At 32.3% G+C, this 17,235-nt stretch overlaps 2 protein-coding genes and 1 long non-coding RNA gene across 3 annotated transcripts; 2 read left to right on the top strand and 1 right to left on the bottom strand.

Annotated features, from left to right (window-relative positions):
* Positions 1-225: 225 nt before the first annotated feature.
* Positions 226-3,305, bottom strand: LOC149491312 (SH2 domain-containing protein 3C). Its single transcript, XM_089699383.1, has 6 exons — positions 3,230-3,305; positions 2,542-2,769; positions 1,449-2,437; positions 1,157-1,325; positions 867-1,044; positions 226-717 (listed from the first exon to the last, which is right to left on the bottom strand). The coding sequence occupies exons 1-6, from the start codon at positions 3,230-3,232 to the stop codon at positions 356-358; spliced, it is 1,929 nt and encodes a 642-aa protein (XP_089555509.1). The 5' UTR covers positions 3,233-3,305; the 3' UTR covers positions 226-355.
* Positions 3,306-3,654: 349 nt separating this feature from the next.
* LOC149491311 (uncharacterized) lies at positions 3,655-5,041 on the top strand. The gene is made up of 2 exons (XR_016316091.1): positions 3,655-3,848; positions 4,743-5,041. It is a non-coding gene; the product is annotated as an uncharacterized LOC149491311 (long non-coding RNA).
* A 7,811-nt stretch (positions 5,042-12,852) lies between these two features.
* Positions 12,853-17,156, top strand: Arl5 (ADP-ribosylation factor-like 5). Its single transcript, XM_089698453.1, has 5 exons — positions 12,853-13,324; positions 13,542-13,750; positions 14,672-14,797; positions 16,602-16,711; positions 17,036-17,156. The coding sequence occupies exons 1-5, from the start codon at positions 13,279-13,281 to the stop codon at positions 17,082-17,084; spliced, it is 540 nt and encodes a 179-aa protein (XP_089554579.1). The 5' UTR covers positions 12,853-13,278; the 3' UTR covers positions 17,085-17,156.
* The last annotated feature ends 79 nt before the right edge of the window (positions 17,157-17,235 follow it).

The raw sequence follows: 17,235 nt of genomic DNA, 5'->3' as shown, positions 1-17,235 counted from the left end.
TCTATTCAACGTTTTAATTATTATTATAATATCATGTTGGTATAAATTTTATTTAATTCTGTATAATCGCGTTTATTACTAGAATTGGTTAAATAAATAAGTAACAATATATTGGCAGTGAGATTCAGGTCTTCAAAAATTATTGCATTTGATCAAAGAATGAATAATGCTAATTTACTTAATTGAATTAAATCTAAGTATACAATGTCGCTTTATAATTGTTCAATAATAACTAAACATAGCTCTTAATAAATCAGAAGCATCTTCCTTGCGCATTTAAGGGTTTTCAGCCATCTTAGATGAAAGATAGCTCTAAGATGCCCATTAAATATTTTTTAGCAATATTTGATAATAATTAAACAACATCATCAGGATCTGGTGCGTGGCCAACTAGTTTGGTAGCCATAGTAGTCAATATATCAGTTAATCGTGCAAATCTCTGATTAGGAGTAGTTAAGGCACCTCTTTCGCCCCATAAGAAATTAATATGGAACTCTGTACGGAACAGCTCTAGTAAAGAGGGATCCAAAGTTGAGCCCAGGGAAGACATTTCCTGGACCACGGTTCGAGCGTTTCTCTTGAACATTTCCACTTGATCAGGATAATGTCTGGCTGCCTCGAGGTGAGCTGCTGTTGCGTTGAAATCGAATTCTAAATTATTTATGAGACTACCGGGAAAAGTGTCGTCTGCTTGCAAGAGCGCTCCACCGTCTCCATCTGAAAATAAGAGGAAGCTTAATGCATTATTATAATGCAGATAGCTATTATTTTTTGGATGTTTGACCTATCTGTATTGTAACTGCTACGATGTCAAATATCGTATGACACGTTTTTACATGAAAATATATGTAGGTATACATCCTTACCGAATATATGGAAGCATAGAATAGGCGGTATCACATATGGTGTGGTCGTGTTGGGAGGAAGAGGATTAGTCCCTTCATTCATGCTCTTAAAGCAAGGTCGTAATTTTGCTTCGAACATAAATGCATTGTCGGTGTAAACTCGTCGAAGAATATTCCAAGCATTTTCAAGACATTCCACCTAGAATAAATACTCCTTTATTAAAAGTGAATATTATAATATCACTCTATAGTATTTATAAGTTTTTTTTTTATTTATGAAAATTTACTAGTTTTTTTTTCAGATCAAATACCTGAGGCATACATAGTCCAAACATAATAGCTGAAAATCCATATAAATTCCCTAAAGCTGTTTTTGTTTCGATTGCTAAAAGTATCCAATCATTGATTATGTCAGCCCTTTGTCGATCCGTCTGACACGTTAAAATGGTAACAGCAATGAGGAGACGAAATGTTTCAATTCTGAAACAAAAATTTAATTTATGGCCAACTAAGTAAGAAAGCATTTATTTCAACACACAGAAACACACAACTATTAATCTACACAATTGTACCTATCAATTTTATTTGTTATAATTAAATTACCGTTCTATAATATCTAAACGCAAATTTCTTCCTTGTGGTAAGAAGCATAGTTCCAAACCAGATGCGGTTTTGTCTAGTCCATCAATTTGAACTGCTTCGTCTAACAAAAAAAGCAAATCAATTTTCGTTAAATGATTTGCTAAAATACGAGGTCCAGAAGTTCTCAGAAGTAACTTTATCGTGTGTAAGGTTTCCGATTCCAAGGGTTTATTTAGGCTTGGCGGAATTATTTGCGATTGGAAGTTCTCTAGATTGATCCTTGATTCAACCGTGTAATCTAAGTTTTCCATTTGCAACAATTTAGCCTCTGTCAAGTCGTAATCAAATTGTTGTTTTAATGTGGGGGTTATTAAATTGTAATCCGATTCTACTCTTGATTTATTGGGATCGCTGTGGGCTGAGCTTTGCGTAGAATCACCGGATCCATTTCCGGAATCAGATCCAGATACGTGGTACAGTCTTTGTAATTCTAAACGCCTCTCGTCGGCTTTTGGGCCATCGTATCTCGCCGGTTTGGCCGGAGGACTCGTGGGAAGATTGGCGTCCCAAGTATTTGAGTTAGAACACGATTCACTCGAAAATTTATTTAAATGTTTATTCGTTTGTATAACCCCATCGGCACTTGCGCTCTTTCCATGATTTACATGCTGCGTCATGTCTATTGGTGTTAGCGAGTGTGAGCGTTGTTTTTTGAAAGGCACTCTTAGTTGCATTCCTGGTTTTGCTGCAAAATGACTGTATAGACTGTATGGATTGCCATAATTGCTTTCTCCGGCTGGTGATATTATAGGATTCGATTCATCTCCAGTGATATACGATGTCAAAGGCATCATCCTGTTAGCTGGGTATTGAATCCTTGCACCGGAAGCGGCGGATATGGGTTTTCCTGACCCAACATAAGAAGTAATTAGATCAGCTACAGTGTCATAGGCTTCGTCTTCAAACTGGTATTGATACCGTTCATAAACTGTTTCTGGATGAACAACAATCTGAAAATACGAATGACAACGTTATATTAATTAGTCTTAAGTTTCAACTTATAATAAATAATAAACATGAAATGAATAATAATAAATTCTTGAATAGAACTTACGCGTTGAATAACAAAATGTAAATGTTGACCATTTGAACGACAACTGAGTACAAAATTATCGGGTTGTGAAGAGGAATCCCTGACTAGGAATTCTCGATCCTGTTGCAATAAATTTTCAGCAGCCGTTCGACTGAGAGCGCCGTGGTACCATGCGTGTGAAATAATTTGGTCTGATGGCAGAGACAGTTCCCACTCTAGCAGACCAGATGTGCTCATGGCACTCGTATCCTGGAGAGAAAATTAATTGCTGAATTATAAATATTCATTAACATTTAATAATATAATACATATCTATAACATAAGTAGTTTATTCGCCCAAAGTTTTAAATTATCTACTGATTTAATTATAATATTGCGAAAAAATTCGCAGCGTAACATATTTAATTATTCGCACGCAAAAGAAAGTCACAAGGAAAACTGAATAGTCAGTTTCAATTAGCCACATTAGTGAGTAGTAGCCAAACCTGATTTATATCACAATAAAATACATATAAAAACTAAACATTGCATATCAAATCTGATTGATTAAAATCAGACTATTGTTTAACTGTTGTGTTGGTTCTATAAAACTCGCAACATTTGAATAAAATTTTGGCAGAGCATAGAGTTTTTAAATTCCATTTGCATGCGTGTCATTTTTACAACTACCCTACAATAAAGCTAATTAAGTTGTGCACTGATAACTTACCATTTTGTAACTTATGTTATTGCCTTACTATGTTTAACACTTTCGTTTAAAGCTTGACACACCGGTGGCAAAACTCGCGCAGGGGTGAGAACGGAAATATTAGAAAATCAATAAAAGCGCGTCGCCCCATTTTTGCATGTTGGTACTCGAATAGGGGACTTTGCTACGAGCTTTTTCGAATTATTGTTTATACCGTGTAATTTATAAATCTATAATATTGAATATTTTCAACAGTAAAGAAATATGAATAGATTTAGTTTGTAAAAAATAACTGCTTTATTTGACTCAACTTAAACTTACCAACTGACTCAAATAGAGGACTTGTTACGAGCTTTTACAAATTGTTACTGTGAAATATATTGAAACTTTTAAATATATGATATTAAATATTTTTAACAGTCACTAAAAACACGAAAAGATTTAGTTTGGTAAAATAACTGTTTCATTTGACTTACCTTAACCCTCCGATCAAGGTAAGTCACAACAGCTAGTCTTTGCTATTAAAAAAAATATTATTGTCTATGCTGAGGTACAAAAGTGCAACATCGTTCATTATAGAAACAAATGCCCCATAAGTGTCCGCCCCAGTGAATGGTATGGATCTTGAGCATATTTTAAAGTAAGTATTCTAAGATACCTCCAATATAACATATTTCTTTTCTTTATTGTATTTATTATCCTTACTGTAATGTATTGGGTGTATATATATCGTTTATTCCATGATTTTTCTGTAACCATGTACTTACTTAAAATTTTCTTTGTTCTCGAAATATGATTTAATCGTAGAAACGGGGATTCTTCTATTGAAATAAGACATATTTATTTCATTTTTCAACTATTTGTACATGGTTGCGGTATATTAAATATACTATATTTGTGTTAATTTCTTAATAGCAAATCAATTTATAGCACTTTATTAATGCGAAGCTGAGAGGCCATTTTGATTTTAATTTTCTCCATGCTCCATTTTGTGATAAAATATATTGCAAAAATTTTCTTCTTATCAGCTATAACGCAATGCCGAAATGCGAAAGTAAAATAAATTGCGATGTTTATGAAAATATTTTATTTTTGAGTTTTTACGTGTAGCGAATATTATCATAAGAAAACATAATTAAATTATATTGACGATTAATAAAATAGAAGACATGATGCACTGGAGCAATTTGCAAATAGTTGTCTCCGTAGTCCGTATTATATTTATGCTCTCTAAACGTTGCTTGCTGAGAATAAAATCAACAGGTAGTTGCTCAGTGCTCACCCTAGCAACTCCATAAAATTTATAAAAGGAATTTAACTATAAGTGAATTAAATTTTTATATTTTAATTTTATTCGGAATCCATCTTTAAGGAAATCCATCTTAAAGATATAGATTAAATTTTAAAATACCTTTTCATCGATGATTACTCCAATAAGCAATACTAGGGTAATGAAGTCATATACGGACTTATAATAATCTACCTATATTATATAATAAAAGGGTAATTAACTATTGATTATTACCAATTACAGCTGGCCGTCAACTCCCGAGGAAGAGAACTTCCTTAATGACATCCTCGAGTCTCTGACTAAGTACGCCGAGGATGGAACTCGCTATGTGGACGCCGAGGCTGTTATAGCGGTGGTCCATCGAATTTGGGCTTGACAAGGACTAATTTAAAGACAGCTGCACCAAATGCCCTAAATTTGGCTGCGTCTTTAATCCGGCTTTGAATATGTTTGCAATCTTCTCCTTCTTAGAGCTATTAGATATACGGACACTGTTTGGCTTAGCGACTAAATTGTAATTCTGAATATACTGCAATGTGAAATCGTTTCTTTTATTTACAATCCTCTATTGATACAGAGAGATGTTAGGTATTCTTTCCTTACCTGAAGGTACTCAGTTCCATATCCAGTACCTAATTCCATGAGAATAATTATTTTTGAAGATTACATAGAAGTAAATTCTAATTTATGTAGAATCTTGAATAATATTGATAAAAAATGGCATTCTGCAAAATTCTTCCGTAATTATTTTGATTCTTAATCCCTTAAAAATCTAAAAGTAAAGATTTAATTAAAGTCAGCTTATCACTTAAGCTATTATATAAGATAATGCTTATTCAACTTTTTACATAGCTAATTTAACAGCTTAAAATTATGAGAAGTTATTGGTAGATAATATAAAACATTTTGGTGTAATTATCGACCTAGTAGCGAGCCTAGTAAAATGGCCATAATTTTAACAGTCAAGACATTGATTCAAGAACATTAATCATGTTTTCAACCGAGTTTGGCAAATAAGGAAATACTCGTCTTTGTTGAAATTTTAAAATTAAACAATAAACATCCTTTCTTCATTTGTATTGTAATAGATACGATCGATTCACATTGACTCCTTACAATAATGGGAGTAAACAGTATTCACGTTATTGGAATTTTAGTATTCATTTTGATTTATAATGTTTTCTGCTATGAAAAAAGTAAGTGCCTGTTTTAGATAGATTAGTATAGTTAAAGTTTTCTTGTTGAGGTGAAATTAAGTATAAAAGCGACAATGACTATGTATTTTAATTATTACAGCTTTACGAAAAATTGTGCGAAATCAATCAAAAATGATCCAAAGACCCTTCAGTGATACTAAGTATATGAATACTAATTATTCTCAATCTTCACATTTAAGAGACTTTTTGATGTTTCCTGGATACACTCATGTGAAAGGAAGTGTGCACAAAATGCAAAGACCCAGAGTATCAACTATTTTATCATCAGTAGAAACAGCGAGAAGCAAGGCAACGTACTCAAAAATGAAGTTAAGTAAAAATGATCATCAAAATGATCTTAGATTGGCAAGAGATACTTTTTATAATGCATCGGATGTACCGAGCAAAACAAATGTGCTATTTCCTGATTATGGTTCTCCAAACATAATATCAAATATGAGTAATTCAGGAGAAATTTTACTGGAAGAAATAGGTCAAGTACCGTCTTTGAGTAATTTTCCACAAACTAATACAATTGAAATGAAATCAGACAAAAACATTTTAATGGATAATAACAATTCAGTTTTACAAAATGTATACGAGGTTCAATATTCAAAACAAGGTTCAAAAAAATTCGATATGAATGCAAGTCTGGCAGTAACTGAATATGATGTTGATCATGAGAAGGCAGATTTTTTTATAGAAGAACCAGGTATTCGTCCTTCAAATCAAACTCACAACATACCGATTTTAACTTACAATTGCAAAAACATATTACAAGGGAAAGTAGATATTGACGCCCAATACAAGTTTTTGGAATTTGATATAGATGTAAGCGGAAGTTTCAATTTTCTTATAATTGTACAATCGACTTTTAATTTTTTTTTAACTTTAGATCGAAGAATTGACTATTTTAGTAATCATTCTTCTGTTCTATTAAATCCAAGATATGAATAGATTTTAATAAAATGTTCTATAATGTTTCAGCCGCCGTGGATATCAAAAAAACATTTTTGGAACAAAATTTATGATAATCGCTACGAATTTCTAATGAGAAATCCAAATTGGCCACCACTTAAGGTGAGTATGAAAGAAGTCTAATGAATGTTATTTAATAATAAGGAATTAAATTATCAACACAGCTTATTTTTAGGTAATTCTTGTACCTCGTACTCATGTAGACACTATTTGGAAAAAACCATTTCATGTGTACCACAAGGAGACTGTACAGAAAATAATAACAAACATGATTAAGAAATTGCAATTTTATCCCAATCTTACATTTACTTGGAACGAAGTGTCTCATTTAAGTGAATGGTGGAAATTCGCATCACAGAAAAGACGTGTTGTAAGTAAGATTTTCTTTGGGATATTGAGGTTATTGTGATCAGGGGCATTTTCATAGCGACGAATATTTCAATTAATTTTTACAGAGTTTGCGTCGTTTGGTCAGGGAAGGAAGGCTTGAAATTACAACAGGTGGTTGGGTTGAAACTGATGAAGCTACATCCAGTCTGTTTGGAATACTTCATCAATTTATTGAAGGTACTGTTGCGTTAATTGAATGTTTATTCGTTTATAGAGTCTTGTGAGATAAGTTATGAAACGTTCTTATGATTTCAGGTCACCAGTGGCTTCATCGTTTTTTAAAGTACAAACCAAATGTAGCTTGGCTCACGACTAGTTTGACACATAGCCCTACATTTCCATATATTTTATCAGCATCTGGAATTTCATATTTGGTTTTTACCAATGTCCATTTTGCATGGGAGCAATTTTTAGCTGAATATCAGCATAGTGACTTTATGTGGTTACAGAATTGGGATCATGACAAGACAGCACATAATTCTATAAATCAAGTTTTGAATAGAATTGGAAAAGATCGATATCCAAAGCACAGCTTGCTCACTCATTATTTGCAGTTTAATTCAGACGGATTTGAAGCCTGCGGGCCAAGCAAAGACATTTGTAACAATGAGTTTAACTTTGCCAATAAAATTCTCGACATAAATACGTATAACGTTAAAACTAAATCTGAGAGATTGCTGGAACAGTACTCAAAAACAGGAACTATTTCTCCGCATAACATTATTATAGCTCCCATAGGCAATCCGTATCATTACAGCACACAAACAGAATTTGATTACCAATATAATAATTACTTAAGAGTTTCTGACTTTATCAATACAAACCAAAATATTTATAAAGCAACCGTAGAGTTTGGTACGCCACTTAGTTATTTTACTGCAGTGACTGAAAGACATAAATCATACTATCCTACTTTGAAAGGAGATTTTTTAAATTTTGCTGATATACACGATAGTAATGCTGCTTATTGGACTGGTTACTTTACCACAAGACCTGTATTAAAAATTTTATTAAGGCGTCTCCATGCTACTCTTCGATCAACAGAAATTTTATTCACATTCACTTTAAATTTAAATGCCCTTCGAGGTAACGTATCTGACATGTTTGACAAATTAGCAAATGTTAGAGAAATTGTTGCTCGGCTCCAAGATCGCAACGTTATGAGTGGAACTTTACCAGCTAACATGGTTAGATATGTTCAGAACCAAATTTTAGTAGCAGTTAAGGACTGCTGGTATATTCAAGAATATTCCATTAGCCTTCTCACTAGCAAATCTGATAACAATGAAAAATATGTTTTTAAGTATGTGTATAGAGACGGTGAATTTATATCCCCTTTTAAATCAGTGGCACCTGGTGACTATCTTTATGTATTTAATTCATACAATCACGAGAGAAGTGAGGTAATAGAATTAATAACAAGAAATCCTAACATAAGAATTGTCGATCACAATAAGAAAGACATCACTATTCAAATTAATCCATTTTGGAAGTATAACAGTGAAAGGAATGTTATACAAATATCTAGACAGTTTTATAAAATTATTTTTGTTATCAACGTCCCTCCCATGACGATAGAATTATTTAAAGTTAAAGAAACGTATGACGTAACTCTTAGTACTTCTACAGTATATTGTACGATGTGTGCTGAAGAACCATCAACGGATGGTAGTCATAACTTTCAGTTTAGCATGCAGCCTATAGAAAAAGGGGATATACAAATTGAAAATCATAAATTTCGATTAATATTCGACGAAATTACGGGATTCCTAAAAACAGTTATCGAAAAAGAAAATTTCCGTGAAAAACAAATTTTAATGAATTACGGTGCATTCAAAAGTTCCGATAGTAATTCAGGTATATTCTTATTTAAAGCAAACACCTCAAATCCTTTATTCAATATTTTTGGTAAACCAAAAAAGAGTACCAATCCTAAAGTTGTGTTAATTGTGTCTGGCAACGTCGCCACTGACTTTGTTTCTATTTACGGTCGACTTTTGCAACACACCGTGCAAATTAATAACATTGCAAATAGTCCCCTGTCACATGTGATACGTGTTGAGAGTAAAATAGATTATGAAGCGTCCCCAAAAAATAGAGAACTAGAATTGTTCTTGTCTATTCAAACGGATATAAGTAACGGTAATCCTCCAGAAATAATATTAGATAATAATGGTTTTCAGTATACACCGCGTAAATTAAACTTAAGCAGACCCGTGGAATCAAATATGTTTGTTATGACTAGTTCAGCATACATTCAAGATGAGACCTACAGATTAACGTTCATAACGGATCACGCTCAAGGAGTCACGGCTTTACAAGAAGGACAAATACTTGTAATGCTTGACAGGAGAGTATTATTTAATGATGGTCGTGGAATTGATGAGGGCTTGGCAGATAGCAGTTCGACGACTCACGTGCACTATATTTTATTAGAAAACTTGATACAGAATGAATCAAAGGACAATCAATTATCAAAATCAACAATTTCTATGCCAAGTATATTAGCTGTTCATTTAGCAAATACTCTGAACTACCCGTTAGATCTTTTTTTCATAGATCGCAATTTATTTGATCTATGTTACTATGCGTTTTTACCGTTAATTCAGAGTACTTTTGCATGCGATGTAATAGTCATTAATTTTAGGACACTATCCAAACGGCTGCTAAGTTCTATTCCAAGTACTGCCCTGATAACATTGCATAGACAAAGTTATTCGTGCCAGATTTCTTATTCTGACCTATTTCAATGTAATTCCGATGATAGTTTTAATTTAGATCAAGTTTTGCATCACATTAAAGTTGTATATCATACTAATTTAGTAGGTACAAGTGATGGTATACCTATTACTAATATTAACCTTATAAATTTTCCAGCTATGGAATTAATAACATTAAAAGTCGAGTTTACTTAGGTAAGCATACTAATATGCAATTTTGAGTTTTCAATTTAAATTGCATCAAAAATAAAAGTTGGAACAAATAAATGTGTTTTTATTGAGTTAAAAGTTATTTTCTTGATATATTTAGTTTCTTGTTATAAAAATAGGTACTACTGCTGTTTGCTATTCATAAACGTACTTAGAGTCTCACGAAGATTATCCGTGTTTTCCAATTACAGCACTAGAGCGCATTATGCGGCATAATGCTTAACGTTGAATGTTCCAACTACAGCAACGCTTCGCACAATCGAGCACTCTTAAAAGTAATGCGCGTGAATTGATGCGTGCAATCGATTTATCGTTAGTAATTATTAAATTGTTGGAAAAAAAATTAAAGCTTTCGTTTCATTGTAGTTTTTTCGAAATAGTCAAAGTTAATTCAAATTGTGTTAAAAAATAAATATAAGTATAGATGAAGGTACACACATTGAAAAAAATGTTAATGAAATAATCAAAATCCAAATTACTTAAAATACTTAACCGTAAATATTTTTCAACCAATTATTATGTATACCACTTTATTTACACATTAATGAGGTTATTGCTAACTCTATGAATATTTTTTTTTCAACACTGAACTTAGCGCAACCTGCTGGTGCGTTTCACGTTCCAATTAAGCATCAGCATAATTCGGCATTGTGCGCCACTGAGTCGCATTATGCTCTGTAATTGGAAAACAGCCAATAATTATGAGCTAAATTTTGTAGCTAAATTTGAAATGTTTTAGAATTTGGATTAAGGTCACGAGTTGCCTTATTACAATAATTGGGATCTATTAAAAAGTTTTAGGCTCAGATGAATAGAAAAATTGCATTGAAGTATTTAAATAAATGTGTGCATATATTCACACAATATATTAAGTCTGAGTGCTCAATAATAATCTAGAACTCGAGAACAACTGAGTCAATTACGATGATTTTGGATTTGAAATGTTTGTCGTAGTACAGGGAAGGTAGGTTTATAGGATAAAAAACATAAAAAAATAAGTAACGGATGAACAAAGTACATCGGGTTATTAAGTAGCTAATTTAAACTGTCTGTAAATAATTAAGTAAAATCAAAATTGTTCAAAAGATAAATAAAAATGTTGTGTGGTTTTATGAAACCACGGTAAAAGTGAAACTGTTCGAACGGTTCCGAACACTGCTTTGTGTAGCGCATGTCGCGTGTCGGTCGGCTGCCGAGTAGGTATACCTACTCGGCAGCCGCGATACACGCGACATGCGCTACACAGACCAAAAAGTTTGAGACGATGTAATAAAAGTTTCACTTTAATAAAATATACATATCCAATGACGGAACATTTTATTTAACCCTTTTCATTTTCTATTTACCCCAAATGTGAGGCAATTTGTAAAAAAAAATACGGGCAACATTATTTAAGGCGCCAACACGTAGTATTTGTATTCTCTTTGGCGCCAACAGCGCCACATCCGCGGTACTGCATTCACGGTGCGTAATATATTTTAGCTTTTTTAGTATTGGCATTTGGCACATAGTATTGGCATAATTTGGCAAAAAACCATATAGAAAATAAATGATTTATTATATAGCAAATTTTATGTGTTAAATTTTAATTAGAACAGAAAATATCCTGGGACTTAAGCGTCTTATTCACGGTCAATCCCCGACGTACGTCGGCTCAAGGCCGCGGTGCTGGATGTATCCTACTGACGATCGTGCGCGCATCAAGCATGGCTAGGGTTGCCAACTTTTATTTGAAGAAATAGAGTATATCTGATTTTAAAGGAGGTAAATAAAGAGTAAATAAATATTTTTAAAAATGTTTTTTTTTGTACTTTTTGCAGTAACTAAGAATTTTTCATTATTCTAAATTTATATATTTCAAGAGCTCATTTTTAATTAATTTTTAATGAAGCTCGGTTTCTCTCTTCCCGCCACTTCACATTAATGACCGAAAAGACTCTTTCAGTAAATGCTGAAGTGGCGGGAACAGAGAGTATATAGCTAATCATTTTTTTTAAACAAACAAATTCGTCAAGACATTTTTTTTTAAATAAATTGCCATTTTTCTGCAGTGGACTTTTGCATAAAATCTGTGTTATTCAACAATTCGCCTTGGAGTTCTTTTAAAATAATAACTTCTGAATATAAACTGTCCATGTGTACTAGGTTGATCCAAAAGTAATGATAATTGGGTATTTCCTGTGTACATAAAAATATAAAATAACTATTTCTTGCTTGTTTATGCACTCACTACTCACTAAGTTATCACAAAAAAATCATATCAATAGGCCACGTTTCCAAGTATTTACATTAATTTCTGTTGGCAACACTGATCTGCTGTACAGCAAGCCTATTCACTGTCCATCTGCACGACGTTCGCGGTGGTGGGGGTGCTTGCTGGATGAAAAGTTGGTCGTGCACATCCAGCAAGATAATAATAATAATTATTGACGTACGTCAACGCTATTCACTGTCGTTTTGCGTCGTGCATCGTGTATGACCTTGGCGGGACGTACGTCAAGATGGACCGTAAATAAGACGCTTTAATATTTTCATCACTCATCATTTAATTTTGACAAATTAATGTTACCAGAATGAAAGATGTACCTAGATATGGTACAAAAATATTTTTAACAAAGGGTTGTCACTTGTCATAGTGAAATGAAGTTAACCTTATAACTGATCTTTTTATGTAAAGCAACTAAAAACTAATTATTATAATATAAAATTATTCTTCTCTTCCTTTTGCGTTTTAAAAATATTCTTGAGTTCCTATTAGTAAAGAATATTTTAAGCTGGCAACTCAGAAATTAACATTACAGGAGACATCAGACAGGAATTTACAATTCATATTTTTTTAGTACCACTGTTTGTTGAGTGCTATCTTGTCAAATAGTTTTATGAAGATAATGTGTAATTAATTTATTTTTAAAATTATCTACACAAAATTTGCGTATAAGTTCGGGTTTTTGTTAAGTGTATTTCAATAGGATTTGTCTTTGACCTACTTGTAAAATTAGTAACGTAACTAAATGGCAAATATTGAATGAGTATCTACAGCGTAGCTGTACTACTTACATGCCTTCACTTACAACAAAAGTAAGGAATGGACGACGTGTAACATATTTTTTTATTAATCACAGTGAGCTTCAACAATGTTTTCTAAACGAAATTTTATTGTAAACGTTGTATAGTTTTGTTAATAGATCAAATACATTTTATGTAATTTATAGTTTTGGAAAATGTTATTGTAAATAAAACGTAGTATGCTGTTAATTTTCTTCCATTAATTAAATATACATAATCATGGGTCTTCTTATATCGAAAATTTGGAGTTTATTTGGCAATGAAGGTAAGTACTGATATCTGTGACTGATATATATTGCTTAAAATATCTAAAAATTCGAGCATGCATGTTTTATGATAAGATAACTTGAGATGGGCCTAAATGTAAGATATTTGGCCTTCAAGTAGTAATAATAAACAGATATTTTCGTAATCGGCATTACATACATTATCATTGTCTCTCAAGGTTTAACTGTTTTTAATATTGTAATTAACTATTTCAGAACATAAGTTGGTGCTAGTGGGTCTGGACAATGCTGGTAAAACGACAATACTTTATCAGCTACTGTTGGGAGAGGCTGTGCATACACGGCCCACAATTGGGTCTAATGTGGAAGAAGTGGTGTGGAAAAACCTGCGCTTTGTGATGTGGGACCTGGGAGGACAACAGAGCTTGCGCTCTGCTTGGAATACATATTACACTAACAGTGAGGTAGGATCAATTATGTAATAAATTTATTACATGGCTTTGTTAACTTTCTATGTTTTTCATCATTGTTGACTTGCTTCAAGTGTAAATATATGCAACTATGAAGAGCAATAAATGATTATGATGTTCTCAATTGCATGTTCTAATAATTATATTTATAAAGTAACTTAAATAATTTTAAAATTTTCAGCTACAAAACAATAATAGTTGCTATTTGAAAACAATTATACCAAAATATTTAAAACACTCATTAATTAATTGTTAATATTAATAATAAATACATTATTAAAGAATATACTCATTATAAAGGAATTCAAGTACACTCTTATGCAATTGCTGCCAATGCAATTTCTCTCATATTTAATTCAAGCATTTGCGAAATGTGTTACATAAACTGCTGTGCAAAATTTGGTTTTATGCTAATTGTAAGAATAATTATTGCGCCTTTTAGCTATATGCATCTTTCATGGATTGTCATAGCAAATATTGTTAACTCTTGTTTCATTATTGAAAGATTAGACACACATCCTCAATCCTTTCATTAATGAACCCTAAAATATTTCATACCAGAATCAATTATATCACCAACTTCCCGTCCGATTAGGGCCCTTCTGGCCTCCTCCACTCAAGCGACAGCCCAAGCCGAGGTTCGAGATCCCCGTGGCGGGGAGACGCCCTTGTGCATGTCGCTACCAGGGTGAACCTTCAGTTCACCCCCGCGTCCGCGTTAAAATGTAGAAGCCCTTCTGGCTAACATTGAGAGACACCACACAAAACATCACCAACTTTCATTGTAATTGTATTGTAACAAAAATTGCTTCTACCTGTTCAGCAATCAACAAATTCTTGCTATAAATTATGCATAAGTATAAAATATTTTAACATGATAAAAACAATACAATATTAGTTCTTGTCTTGTTACAGTTTGTGATAATGGTCATTGACTCAACTGATCGTCAGAGACTAAGCATAAGCCGGGAAGAGCTTCATAGAATGTTGACACATGAGGAGTTGAGCAAGGCTTGTCTTCTTGTATATGCTAATAAACAGGTAATTTAATTTAAAAAATAATATATCTGTATGGATAATTTATAGAAGTAAAATTCAGTAATATTAATCAAAACTGTGGATCTCATTGAAAATTCTAATAAATGAGAAAAGAGGCACAAACATCTATTATATCAATAATAATTAGTAAGTGTCAATCCCATAATCCAGAGGATTGAAAATGATAAACAATCTAATCTATCATAATAAAAAAGATATTGGTATAAGTACATTTTTCAACTTTGTAAATGTACAAATTGCATCTAAACAATTATCATTACATTATATTAGTACATACTAATATAAAGAAAATTAGCCTGGCTTTAGCATATAGAAAAATAGTTACTATAGAAATTAAACTACCAAATCAAAAATGAAGTTAACACATGTGCAAACCGTTTTTGGAAGCCAATATTTGTCATAAATAAATATTCAGATATGACATCATCAGTCATTTTATATCAGAATAACATGGGTCTTCATAAAATTATATAAGATGCTCAATTAAAGTTTAAGTTAATATTTTATTTCATACTTACTTTCCGTCTGTGGCTTTGCCCTCGTGGGTAAAGAAAAACCTGCACAGTTATCGTTCCTGTGGGATTTCCAAAATAAAACCTAAGTTTCAAGTATCTTTGTACCAAATTTTGTCCAAATTGGTTGACTGATTGAGGTGTTAAGAAACAGACAGACAGAGTAACTTTCGCATTTATAATATTAGTTAGGATATGTTAACTCATATATTTTCACAAACTTAGTAAGATATATGAATGTTGAAGTTTGAGATCTATATTTAATGCATTCAAATTGAACATTTATGGAGATTGAACATGGAGTAATTTCCTCATTGAATAATGCATAACTGGTACAACTCTTGAGTAATAAGGTTGTTTAAAGTGTAGCGGTTTTCACTATAATCTTATTAAATCATATGAGTGTTGATGAAAGTTTTTAGTCTCAGTATGTTTCACTTGGGTTGGTTTGGTTGATAAGTACATACCATTCGTCAAACACCAATCAATTGAGTAAATAATGGTTCATCTGTTATTTCTGTAATGCAATCTTGTTCAATTGTGAAGTGGTAATATATTGTCATGTTAGAATTTAGTTCAATTGATGCATAATTTTTATGTGTCCAAGTTAGGCTATGCAAACTAGTAGTAGCCAAAATCTATATGTATTTAAAAAAAACATATATTTGGTGTGATGCAATATGCATCTGTTTCACATCTTAATATATATAAATCTCGTGTCACAATGTTTGTCCTCAATGGACTCCTAAACCACTTAACCGATTATAATAAAATTCGCACACCATGTGCAGTTCGATCCAACTTGATAGATAGGATAGTTTAAACATGTAGGTACCACGGGCGAAGCCGGGGCGGACCGCTAGTATACTATATATTCTTTACAAACAAGTAGGTGATTGGCCATCTGTGTCATGCTAGACCCAGTTTTTTGTGTAAGTCCAAATCAAAACCAGGATGCTTCTATAGTCGTACATTAATCACTGTACCAAAGAGGCTGGCATCATATATTTAAAACTAGCTTTCCACCCGCGGCTTCGCCCGCGTTTTCAAAAAAAACCCGCATAGTTCCCGTTCCCGTGGGATTTCCGGGATAAAACCTATCCTATGTGTTATTCTGATGTATAAGCTATGTGGTAAAGTTTCATTCAAATCCATTCAGTGGTTTTTACGTGAAAGAGTAACAAACATCCATACATCCATACTTACAAACTTTCGCCTTTATAATAGTAGTAGGATAAGATAGAAACTTAATTAATATATTATTTTTATTATAGGATGTAAAAGGATCTATGACAGCTGCTGAAATTTCTGAACAACTGGACTTAACATCTATAAAACATCACCCCTGGCATATCCAAGCTTGCTGTGCGCTCACTGGAGAAGGGTAAGCTTTTTATTTATTTATTTATTTACACTTTATTGTGGTGGCATACAAATAAATCCTTAAAATTAAAACTTATAACTAGTCCAGCACAGAAGGCGGCCTTATCACTTAAGAGTGGCTTTTCCAACAGTTATATATAATTTCAGTTTTGTATTAACATGAAGAATAGATTTCATATTTTGTTTGTTTGGATTTAACTGATTCTTAAGCAACTAGTATAAATACGATAAAAAGTTCCACAAATTATACTTATGTACTATAATACATTTTGATAAAAGCAAAAATTTAGGACTAAAATATTAATGGTTTTAATTTTTATTTCAGTTTACATCTCGGCCTTGAATGGATAGCCAGTAGAATAAAGAAGAAATGACGAACACATTTGTGATTAAGTTTATTAGTAAGCTCTATTGTTAGAACGTCAATATGATGGATGATAATATTTTAATAAATAAATTTTAAAGAAATAATTGTTGTATTTTACGTAAAACGATTTTTGCATAATAGTATGTATTGGTTTGGAT

The sequence above is a fragment of the Colias philodice genome, chromosome 1 (assembly GCF_061535455.1).
Source record: "Colias philodice isolate Cphi_HAF_F1 chromosome 1, ilColPhil1 Martin Lab GWU primary, whole genome shotgun sequence".
In the NCBI taxonomy this organism is placed as follows: Eukaryota; Metazoa; Arthropoda; class Insecta; order Lepidoptera; family Pieridae; genus Colias; species Colias philodice.
This window is presented reverse-complemented; position numbering and strand designations above follow the sequence as displayed.

Coding starts and splice junctions, on each gene's coding strand:
- LOC149491312 (XM_089699383.1), bottom strand. Junction 2,438..2,541: donor TACATTTTGTTATTCAACGC/GTAAGTTCTATT, acceptor TCGTATTTTCAG/ATTGTTGTTCATCCAGAAAC. Junction 1,326..1,448: donor CGTTTAGATATTATAGAACG/GTAATTTAATTA, acceptor TTTTTGTTTCAG/AATTGAAACATTTCGTCTCC.
- Arl5 (XM_089698453.1), top strand. CDS start 13,279: ATGGGTCTTCTTATATCGAAAATTTGGAGTTTATTTGGCAATGAAG. Junction 13,751..14,671: donor CATATTACACTAACAGTGAG/GTAGGATCAATT, acceptor GTCTTGTTACAG/TTTGTGATAATGGTCATTGA. Junction 14,798..16,601: donor TTGTATATGCTAATAAACAG/GTAATTTAATTT, acceptor TTTTTATTATAG/GATGTAAAAGGATCTATGAC.